Source organism: Mastigoproctus giganteus, chromosome 3 (genome assembly GCF_048544385.1).
Source record: "Mastigoproctus giganteus isolate SK-2022 chromosome 3, ASM4854438v1, whole genome shotgun sequence".
In the NCBI taxonomy this organism is placed as follows: Eukaryota; Metazoa; Arthropoda; class Arachnida; order Uropygi; family Thelyphonidae; genus Mastigoproctus; species Mastigoproctus giganteus.
In genome coordinates this window covers 259,378,118-259,390,294 of record NC_143577.1, presented here as the reverse complement: position 1 = coordinate 259,390,294, position 12,177 = coordinate 259,378,118, and the positions used below count along the sequence as shown (strand labels likewise).

General features: G+C 36.0%; 1 protein-coding gene across 1 annotated transcript in view; it reads right to left on the bottom strand.

Moving 5' to 3' along the window:
- LOC150089107 (nonsense-mediated mRNA decay factor SMG8-like) overlaps positions 1-12,177 on the bottom strand; it is a gene marked incomplete at its 3' end in the record, with an annotated part of 262,505 nt that overhangs the window by 125,281 nt on the left and 125,047 nt on the right. The window contains exon 8 of the mRNA XM_090370415.1: positions 8,173-8,384. Within this exon, the coding sequence (XP_090226541.1) occupies positions 8,173-8,384 (212 nt within the window). The remainder of the gene's footprint in view (positions 1-8,172; positions 8,385-12,177) is intronic.

Below are 12,177 nucleotides of genomic sequence, written 5' to 3'. Positions count from 1 at the left end.
TCCTTTGTCCAATCATCTGGTTTTCTTTTCTCTTTCCTAACTAGGCTGATAAAATCATAAAGCCATTTTATTCCAATATTGCCAGCAGTCCTAATAACTACAATAGGTAATTCATCACCTCCAGGTAATATTCCATTCCTTCTTTACTTCACCAAGACCAACCTTTGGGCTCTCTTTCCCTACTGCAAATTCTTCTCTTCTTACACCATCTTCCTTTCCATTGGTATTAGCATTAAACAGGGCTGTAAAACAGCCCTGCCACTGTTTCCTGATATCCTTCTCATCTGTGACTAATTTTCCACCTGTATCAACTGAAGTCCCATATATCATCTTTCTATTTTCATTAATATCCTTCTCTAATTTTTGTGTAAACTCCAACCAACTTTTGTCCTTTTCCTCTTTGCTTCTTTTTTTTTTCTTCTCATTATATGCCTTTCTGCCATCTTCCAATTTTGTTTTCATAAATTCCCTGAAAGCATCAATATTCATTTTAATTGCCTTTTAACTCTGTCATTCCACCAATCTCTCTCTCTCTCTTTCCTGATTCCTCCCAGTTCTCCCACACACCTGTAGAGCTGTTTGTACCATTAGCTTCTTAAATTTTTCCCATTCCTCATTGACATCTTCTGTCATTGTACTTGGCAGATGGACGGCGTACTGGAAAAAAAAAAAACTTCATAAGTTAAAATAAGGTGGAGTATTATGTGTAAAAGTTTATTTTTATCTGTTGTTGACTAGATAAAGTAATTTCATTTTGTTGTTTTTAGAATGTCACTTTTTTACCAATGATCTATAAAATTTTGCTTTCTGTTGAAATCTGCCAGAGACTGTGAAAATAATTGGTCAAACATGCAGTGAAACAACTTTATCAAATGACTTCTATAGAAAAGGTCAATCTTCTGAATGTTCCATGTCTCCTAGGAAGGCAAAATTTCAGATTTATAGGTTTAAAAGTAAAGTTACACTAGAATTAATTTTTGATAATAAATACATATTCATTATGGAATTAAGACACAAAAATAAAAAACTTAATGCAAAAATATAGTGTTTGCACAAAATTGTACTAATGTTTTCCCATTCGTGTGATTTTACCATTCTCTCACAATTTTCCTGAAATATCTTCACAGATGTTGTTTCCCACAGATCTAAACTTAATCATTTAAAAAATTTGAATTTTAATAAGTTGCATTTTCTATTTTTTAAATCTCCAGCAATACTATTCTTTCTTTGTCTTCAGTTTCTGCTATTCTAAGATATTAATGAATCCTTCTGTTCCATTCTTTCTGTACATTCAAAGTGGCTGTATACACAAATAAATTTCATCACTCAATTTCCACCTTAATTTTTGTCCTCGTAACTTTAAATGAATAATACTTTACACTAGATCAAAATCTCTTCCAAACTTGTTTCAAAAGCTATTGCCTACACTTTCCTTGCACAGTAGGGAAAGTGTAGGCAAACCTCACATAACACGGTATTTTTGAGCTTTTGTGCGGGAAAAAAACTGCTATTATGTTGGATGAACTTTTTAAACATTTCCATTCTTTTTTGTGAATCCCCGCTTTTGGCTCGCTAATTAGCATAGGCATACAATGCAAGAAAGCAAGCTTATGCAGAATCAGCCAAAAAAAAAAAAACCCTCCCATTTCTCCCCTCCATTCATTCCAAATGCCTGTCCAGCTCAGTCTTAAATTTATTTAGGCTATTAGCATCCATAACAAAAGATGGAAGCCTGTTCCATCAATCAACTACCCGCTGGCTAAAGGCAAATTTCCACGCATCTAATCTACAACTATCTTTCCTCAATTTGAAACTGTGCCCCCCCCCCTCAGGTTCTTAGTCTCAGCAAGAGAAAGAATTCCATCAGCATTCAGCTTGCACAACCCATTCAAGGCCTTATACACCTCAATCAGATCACCTCACAGGTGCCTACTCCCCAGGCGCTGCAATTTGCAGAACTTAAGCCTTTCTTGGTAAGAGTACGCCTTTGTTCCCCTCAATCTTGTTGTTCTTTTTTGTACTCGTTCTAGCAACTCTACATCCTTCCTAAAATGAGGCCTCCAGACCTGTACACAGTACTCTAGGTGTGGCCTGACCACTGCCTTGTATAATGGGATAATAACCTCCCTGTCCCTGCTAGCAAAATTCCTATATATCATTGACTATATATCATATCCTATATATAAAATTCCTATATATCATCCTATATATATTATATTCCTATATATCATATCCTAGATATCATAAGACTCCATGACCTGCCCTGGCAGCCCATCTGCATGCTCAGCAAACTTCATATTTGACTGCACAATTACCCCAGTTCTTTTTCACTTTCCACTTCCCTGAGTGTAGTACCAAACAGTTGGTACGTTTCTCTTTGGTTATTGCTACCCATATGCAGTACAGTTGGTCGTCGACTTACGACCGACTTCTGTTCTGACTGACAGGTCGTAAGTCGATCTGGTCGTATGTCGGCCATATATTTATTAACAGTATTTTTTAACCTTTCTAATCTTTTTATCATCTTTATAATTTATTTTTATAATCTTTTAAATTTTTATCATCTTTTATTTTTAATTTTAAATACAGTAATGTTTTCATCTTTTATTTAGCGATACTGTACATACCTTCGTTTCTACGCCTAGGCTATCTCTCTCTCTCTGAGGTTAAATTCAAATGTTCTCTACATTTTAATTGGTTTATTATTCATAGTGTTTATAAAAAAACAAAACTACAATCTATAATTATATTGTGCATAATGTGAAAAATAATACTGTACATAATGTACTGTAAATCAATTTTTAATCTTTGCTTGTGCTGGGTTGTGCATCGTCAGGGTCATGTTCTTGGGTTGAGGTAGGAGTTTATTTATAAGAGACATTATGCAAAGCAAATCTTTTTTTAAAATGCTTAAACCACCCAGTACTAGCCTGAAAATCTTCTGCTAATCGTCTCCGGCGCGTGATTTTAAACTCTGAAACAAACTTCTAGCCTTTGCTTGCACTGTGTGAAAGACTCATGGGTGTATTTTTTTGTATTAAATCTTCCATCCACACAAACAATTTCTCCATTTCATGGATGGGTTCCTGTCGTTGTTTAGTTAAAATTGTAGACTTAATAGGTGTAGAACCTTTCACAGCGTCCCGAATTCTTTCTTTGTCCTTAAGTATCGTCGATACCGTGGAATGTGATAACTTCAAGTCACGTGCTATCGTATTCACTTTCTTTTCGCCTTCATACTGCTGGATAATTTTCATTTTACACTCTAAATCAATAGTTTTTCTTGACTTCTTAGCTGGCGTATATGTAGATGAAGGCATTTTCCTTTTACTAAACATTTTATGCGTATTTCAGTAGAATTTTAATTAATACACCACACGCAACAGATGCTTGAAAGCGACTGGGTGTATGTGAGAGAGAGCGACTGAGTGTATGTGCCTGGTGCTGTCCTCAGGCCTCCCGTCATCGATGTGCCTCCTCACCTGGGTTATGGGTGTCCTCAGTAGTGACTTCCTTTATTATTATTTTTTTTTTGTGGTCGTAAGTGCGGCCGGTCGTAAGTCGCATAGGTCGTAAGTTGACGACCAAGTGTACTTTGCATTTGTCAATGCTAAACTTCAGTTGCCAATGGAAACAGTGAAAGGAGTGAAGGTGGAGTTTGGTTTCTGGTCCATAAAGATTTTAAAAATAACATTTTGGAATTCAAAAATATATCACCAAGGGTGTCAAGCTAAAGATTATAATGATTTATGCACCAACGTCGAGCCATGATGATGAAGAGGTTGAAGAAATGTACACCGAAATTGAGAGTCTTCTAGATGAGCAGAAAACCCACTACACTATTATTATGGGGGACTTCAATGCTAAGGTTGGAAAAAGACAAAACAGCGCAGAAAGGGGAACTATAGGAAATTTTGGAATTGGTGAAAGAAATGAAAGAGGTGAAAGACTTGTGGAATTTTTGCAGAATCTCAAGGACTGTCAGTAATAAACACTTTTTTCAAGAAAAGGGTGAACAGAAAGTGGACATGGAAGAGTCCAAATGGATTAACTACTAATGAAATCGACTTCATCCTCACTAACAGAAGATATATTGTGAATGATGTTACCGTCCTGAATAAGGTAAATGTTGGAAGTGATCACAGAATGGCAAGATGTACACTTGATATAGATGTAGGAGAGGAACGGAAAAAACTGACTCGAGTAAATAATAAGGTCTTTGAGATAACAGAAGAGGAGAAAAAGCAGTATGTACTGGAACTTAACAAGTTTGAACTTCTGCAGACTGCTCAGGACCAAGATATTGACGAGGAATATTACATCTCTCTGAAAGTGATAAAGCCCAAGAAACCTATAGGGAAAAAGAAATCCAAAGAAGAAAAAATTAGTCAAAAAACACTTATCATGATGAACCGAAGACGACAAATGAAAAGCAAGAAAAACACTGACAGGGAGAAAATTGAGTATACTGAGTTATGCAAAGCCATTAGAAAACAACTTAGAGAGGACATAAGAAAATTTAACACAAGAAAAGTAGAACAAGCATTAAGGGAAAACAAAGGATTTAAATCAGCAGCCATGAGCAGTAATACAGAAAGACAAATGATAATGAAACTGAAGAATAGCGATGGTGTACTTATAAACAGCAGAGAAGGTATAATTCAAATAGCAGAAGACTACTATGGAGAATTACACAAGGAGCAGGGGAATGATGCCAGCAGTGGGGAAGATGGATTGCAAAGTAGCAACACAAAGTAGCAACACATAACTAATGAGACTCGTAACAGAGAAGAAAAATGCATGGGATGCATATAAATTATCAAGCGACTCCGAAGCCTATGGCAGATACAAGCTAGTCTGTAATCAGGTGACAAAGGAGGTTAGGCAGGCGAAGGCAGATTACGAGAAATCCTTGGCAAAAGATGCTTAGAAAAACAGCAAGGATTTGTTTACTTTTATAAACCCTAAAAGGAAGGGGATGAATCTGATTGGTCCACTTGACATCGATGGTTCGACTGTTGATGATCCTGCTCAGATAGCAAACAAACTGAATGAGTATTTTGCATCTACATTCACACATGAGGAATTATTAAGATTTGAAAATGGCAGAAGGTTATCAAATTGTAGCAGGATACTTAATGATTTTGTAATAACTGAAAGCAAAGTGGAGGAGAAATTGTTGAAGTTAAACATAAGAAAAGCACATGGGGTGGATGGGATCAATAAAGTTATATTAAAGGAGGTGGCAAAGCAACTAAGCAAACCCTTAGCCATAATTATGAGAGCGTCCTTGGACTCAGGGGAGGTTCCCACGGACTGGAGATGTGCAAACGTATCCCCAATTCACAAAGGGGGATCGAAGGGTGACACTAGTAATTACAGACCAATTAGTTTAACTTCTGTTCCGGGTAAAATAATGGAGTCACTGGTTAAAGATGCATTGCAGGATCATCTAGACAAGACTGAGTAATAATTCAGACACAGCATGGGTTTGTTAAGGGAAAGTCTTGTCTGACAAATTTGATAGGATATTATGATGTGGTTACAAACGAACTGGATGCAAAAAATAATTTTGATATCATATATTTGGATTTCAGGAAAGCTTTTGACACTGTTGCGCATGGAAGACTATTGTACAAATTGGAGCACACTGGTATTAAGGGTAAGTTGCTACAATGGATAAAAGGATGGTTAAGTGCGAGAAGACAGAGGGTGGTAATCAATGGGTGCTGCTCTTCTTGGACTAATGTTATTAGTGGAGTCCCACGGATTCGGTGTTAGGTCCACTGTTGTTTTGTATATTTATCAATGATATTGATGAAGGTATATCAGGCTTAATGTCGAAGTTTGCAGATGATACAAAGGTTGGCAGGATTGTTAATGACAGTAATGGCAGTGTGCTACTGCAACAGGATCTAGATAATTTGGGCAGATGGGCTAAGAAGTGGCAATTGAAGTTTAACCTTGACAAATGCAAAGTACTGCATATGGGTAGAAGTAACCCCAGAGAAACATACCAACTGTGTGGTACTACACTTAAGGTGGTAGAAAATGAAAAAGACCTGGGAGTAATTGTGCAGTCAGATATGAAGTTTTCTGAGCAATGCAGACAGGCTGCCACGGCAGGTAATGGGGTTTTGTCAATGATATATAGGAATTTTGCTAGCAGGGAAAAGGAGGTGATTATCCCTCTGTATAATGCAATGGTCTGGCCACGCCTTGAGTACTGCATACAGGTCTGGAGGCCTCATTTTAGGAAGGATGTAGATTTACTTGAGCGTGTACAGAGAAGGGCAACAAGATTGGTGAGGGGAATGAAGGGATCCTCTTACCAAGAGAGGCTTAAGCTCTGCAAATTGCAGTGGCTGGAGACTAGGCACCTGCGCGGTGATCTGATTGAGGTATATAAGGCCTTGAATGGGTTGAGCATGCTGAATTCTGATGGGATCCTCCCACTTGTTCAGATTACGAATCTAAGGGGGCATAAATTCAAATTAAGAAAAGACAGATGTAGATTAGATGTGCGGAAATTTGCCTTTAGCCAGCGGCTGGTTAATTGCTGGAACAAACTTCCATCTGTCATTGTGGAAGTTGATAGGTTGAATAAATTTAAGGAGGAACTGGACAGGCATTTGGAGGGAATGGTGTGATTTTTTTTTTTTTTTTTTTTTGGCTGATGCTGCATAAGCTCATACACTTGCTTTCTTGCATCAAATGCCACTGCTACTACTACTACTACTACCTGTACATATTTGAATTTTGAAATTCATGATTGTTCAGATTTATTGTCCAAAAATCAGGAAAATCCAAAGATGACAATGTATAGGCCAAGAGGTTGTAGTTTTCGGACATTCCACCTGCAATAAAATAAATTCAAGATAAAATTTAAAAAATAAACTTTTAATCCTATCTATAAATTTGAATCCTTGTTCTTTGGTTTTGGAACTGCTGTCTCTCTCTCTCTCCACTAAGTTGGAAATGGAGTCATTCTGGGTTGCCAATTTTGTGGACCAATTCAAATTGATAAGGAAGCATCCTTGAAGCACGCTCTCTCTCTCTCTCTCTCTCTCTCTCTCTCTCTCTCTCGATAGATGGAATCTAAGAAAATAAGAAGTTCCCTTAAAGTCCCAGTCTTGAGAGACCTGATATACTGCTTCTACCTGATGTGTTTCCGGAGACAGGTGTAAAAGGCTTCCTGGAAAAATGAGATAGAACTCCCCTGCCTCCAACTACATTTTCACTTAATATGGAATTTGAGGCTTCTAGGATGTAAAATATCAATAGTGTGCTTGAAGAAGTGTATCACAGACTTAGGCTAAGACAAAAAGGTGAATATGTTGAAGTCAATTAATGTAAAATATAACTAAAGTTAGATTTTATGTTAATTAATATAACTAATATTTGCACTGATGGATTTGGAAAACTGAAGAAAGCTCTTAGACCTTTACATTTTTTTCAAAATAGTTAATGCTCAAATTAACAGCAGTGTCCTATTGAAATCGATAAACAACTGTCCTCAAATCATAAAGCTTACTCTTTCAGACTGAACAAATCTAAAACCAATTTCCTGCATTATTACTACTCTTTCTTTTAAAAGGGTTATGAAATTATCAATCAATTAGAACTATAATTCTTTGTCAATTTTAATTTTAATAAGCAGTTATTAAAAGTTTTTAATATTTGATTTTAATTGTTTTTATATAAAAATGAATCTGGTTCATATAATTAATGTAAAATAAAACTTAAATGAGTTAAACTATATTTTACATTTCAAATATATATTTCTATTTGTTTATATTATGTATTTATAATTTTTATACCAATTGTATACAGTGTTTGCTTACTGTGTTGGCTTCTTCTGACTGTGGATATCCTTCTGTAAAGTCGAAATGTATAACAAAAAAAAAAAATAAATAAATAAAAAAAGAAAAATTGTACAGCAAACCTATCTAACGATTCATTAATGGCAAATGTCCATAAGATAAGTAAGATGACCTTGGCATTAGAGAATTTAAGATTTCTGAAATTGTAAATTGTCTTATATTTCTAGGCACTAGGGTAGCTTGGTGCATGGAATTTATTTATCTGTTATCATCTGCATTCATTCAACAAAATATGATATAGTAAACTTATAATAATAATCTACTTGTGAAGATATGGATTTGGCTTTACCTCAAAATAGGCAGGAACAGGATGGCGCCCTACATTATCATCAAAGCCCTTAGCCAGAGCTAACTCTATGTGTTGCCAGAGAAAATAATAAAAATTATGTTCAGTACTGCTGTCCTGTGAAAGCCGAGTAGTGCCATTAGTTCCAGATAGCAGTGATTGTGAACTTCCTCTTCTATTCTGAGTGTAACTCTTTGGTTTGGCCAAAGGAATGTCTAATGGAAATTCAGAATTAAAAATATATATATATCAATTGCACTTACACACATCTAAAGATTTCAAGAGAGATATTCTAACAAAATGCATAATTAAAATTTACACTAATTTGGGCTTCATGAGCCAGTAAGTCTGTTAATAAATCAAATGTGCAACTTGCCAACTATAGGAAAACAAAATTTACCATGCTTTTAATATAGATTTGCTGGAATAAATATTTCTTCCAACCCAAATAACACTAAGTAATGTGTGTCAATAAACAATGGGAAAATTACTTGGCAATACGAAATGCAACATTCCATATTAAAAGTAAATTAAATTTAAAGTTATTTTACAACACATAACACAATCATTTAATAATTGCTTGCCTTATGTTTTTAAAGGCATGTTCAAAATATAATTCCTGATAATTAAAACAAAATGTTATGTTAAAGGCAATTTAGGATAATTAAAAATTAATAATGATAATTAAAACAATAACATACCCTACATAAGAAACCTATGGACACTGAAATGCCAAATGTCTATAATCCATCCATATGAGGTACATCAATGAATATATTAAGATCAACAATAAATACATAATTACAATTTTAGTAAAATTCTGTACATAATCAAATTGTATTTTATTGGTATTTCATTTCTTCCCCCTAGTATCCCCTGGGATAATAGGGGAAAAGTTATGAAGTATCCTTCGTATTCATCTTCTACTTGAATTGATTCAGTGTACCCTTTAGTGCAGGGTGGGCAACCTTCATTCAATTGCATACCAAGTGGATTCCATAGACTGCTGTGGGCTGATGTCCTATTTATATATAAGAAAGATGTATCATCATCTTCAGCCATTGTTGATCCACTGAAGGATGAAGACCTCCTCAACATGTTTCCAGCAAGACGTTTTGTTGCCATTGTAAATTTCACACAATTTTATCGATCCATGTCATCTTTTGTCTTTTTCTTGGGTGCTTAGAGTCAAGTGGTTTCCATTCTAAAATTCGTTTGATCCATCTATCGTCAGTTCTCGATAAGTGATCTTCCCATTTCCACTTTAAGTGCTTTGTTCTTTCAATGATGTCACAGACCTTGGTTATTATTATTATTATTAGTCATATGGTGCAAGGAAGCCTGAGGCTTATGCTGCACCAGCCAAAAAAAAAAAAAAAAAATTTCTGAATTACCGAGAGCGAGAGAGAGAGAGAGAGAAGTAGAAGGGAATCATCAAGAAAGATGATATCCAGCTCAGGACCCTAGGTGTGCCAAGTTTTGTTGCCTAATCCATGCAGATTTTTTTTTTTTTTTTTTTTCAGTCTCTTTGCATTATGTTCAAAATTTGGAGCTCCATATTTCTTTGCATGACCATCCTTAGTCTTTGTAAAGCTTTGGCATTCAATGTTCATGTTTCACAACCATACATTAGGACAGGGAGGATATATTGATCTAAAACTTTTTGTGTTTAAGACAGAGTGGTAAGTTTGTCTTGAAGACTGTATTAAGCTTTCCAAATGCTTGCCATCTCAATTTTATGTGCCATTCAATTTCCATCATGATGTTTCCATCTGCTGAAATTTCTAGTCCAAGGTAAACATACCTTTCCACTTCTAGTCCTTGTTCATCAGCAATGATTTTTCTTTGGTGTGGTAAATATGTTGAACATAACCAGTGTTTTCATGATATTCATCTTCAAACAGAACCTCTTGCTTTCATGCAGTTTAATGTCTTGCTGCAATTCTTCCAGATCATTAGCAAAGAGAATGATATATTCTGCAAATCATAAGTGATTCTGGTAATCTCTATTTATCTTGAGTCTTTTATTATCCCAATTTAGCTTGCAAAAAATTTCTTCTAAACAGGCAGAAAATAGTTTTGAGGAGATAATACCTCCCTGTTGGACGCCTTTTCTATGTTGATCTGAACTTTATCATTGTCAACCTGTACTGATACAGTTGCCTTTTCATATTGATTGGAAAATATTGACATACAAGTTCTCTTTACACTTTATTGATTAGGGCATTAATTATTGCTTATTCTGTAATTGAGTCAAATGTTTCATAGTCGATGAAGGCCCTGTTTGTGGCCTCAGAGTACAAATAATCCATTGTACTCTGAGGCCACTTTTGAAACTTGCTTGTTCTTCGGGTTGTGCAACATCAAATATTGTGCCTGTTCTTGAAAGTATCTTTGTGGAATCCTCGTAGACAACTGGCAATCGACTTATTGGTTGGTGGTTTTTTAAATCTGCCTTGTCACCTTTTTTATGCAGTAGGATGGCTTCCACATTTTTTGATGCTACAGTTATTTTGTTAAGTATTTTGTTAAAAATGACAAAGCAGCAGGACCCAATAAAGTCACTGTTGAAAATAGTCTGGCAAGAGCTTTACATATCTGATGGTCTCCTGCTTCCAACATTTCAACAGTGACTTTATTGGGTCCTGCTGCTTTGTCATTTTTCATTGATTTTTATAGCATCCACTTCTACCAAAATTTCTGGTACAGCTTTTGCATCTGGTGTTGGATCCAGTTGTTGTTCTTTATTCTTATAAAGATTTTAATAAAATTCTTCCATTGTTTTAGTATTTGTTATGCCATCCTCACTCTTCAAAGCAAACATTTGACTCATGTGTGCTACATATTCTACCTCATTCCTTATGTTACCACTTTGCTTCACTTCTCATCACATTTTCATCATGGCAATTGTTTCTTATGACATGCTGGTTGGTTTTTCTTGTTTTAGAGTAGGTGCAAGGGAAGAAGGCAGTGTTCAAAATAGTTTCAATGGCTTTGTTATTATATGTTGAAATATCTATGTCAGGAAGGTCTTGCAACAGTTGTTTGGACAGTTGTAGTTCAAAGTTTTGACGATTTTTCAATAGTTGGTTAGTGTTGATCTTCACTTTAGTTGACTCAACCAATTTCTTTTGTCCTTTCTTGCAATAAATTTTGATTTTTGCTCTCATAACCAATGATTGCCTCCAACACTAGACTGAGTGGTCAGCAAATATTGCTTAATGTTTGTCAGTACAAAGGGTACTAGGAAAGTTTTGCAATATGACACAACAATGAATCACAGGAAGCTGCTTGTTGCTGCATGTTGAGACATGTTCATACGTGCATAGTAGCCGCCGCGCCAAGTCGATGGGCTCAGTTATTCATTAGTAGTGAGAGTGTAAAGTGCTTGCGATGGCATCGTGGTCACAAAATGAGATAAGGACAGTTTTGCGGTATAATTTCGTGCGTGGTTTAACCATAGACCAGTGCTTAGAAGAAATGACTCTTGCACTAGATGATGATTGTCCACATCGTACAATGATATTCAGGTGGTATAGAGAATTCCAAAGGGGAAATTTCACTCTGGAGGATTCTGAGAGGCCGGGAAGGCCACGAACGTCAGTTACGGAGGAAAACGTTACTGCTGTGAGGAAAATGCTTGATGAAAACAGGCGAGTGACCTACCAACAGATAGAGGATACTTTGGGCCTAAATGCACCAGCAATTCGTTCGATTCTGCAAGATCATTTGCACGTGAAGAAACTTTGTTCTCTCTGGGTGCCGCATCAACTGACTGAAGAGCAGATGACACGACGTGTGACTTGGTGCCGGGAGATGTTAAAAAAGTTTGATAAGGGACAATCTCGGTATGTGAACAACATCGTGACAGGTGACGAGATTTGGCTGTACTATTACGATCTGCCGACCAAGACTCAAAACAAAGTTTGGGTCTTTGATGATGACGACACACCCGTAATTGTCAGAAAATCCCGATCTGTAAAGAAGAAAATGATAGCTGTATTTTTC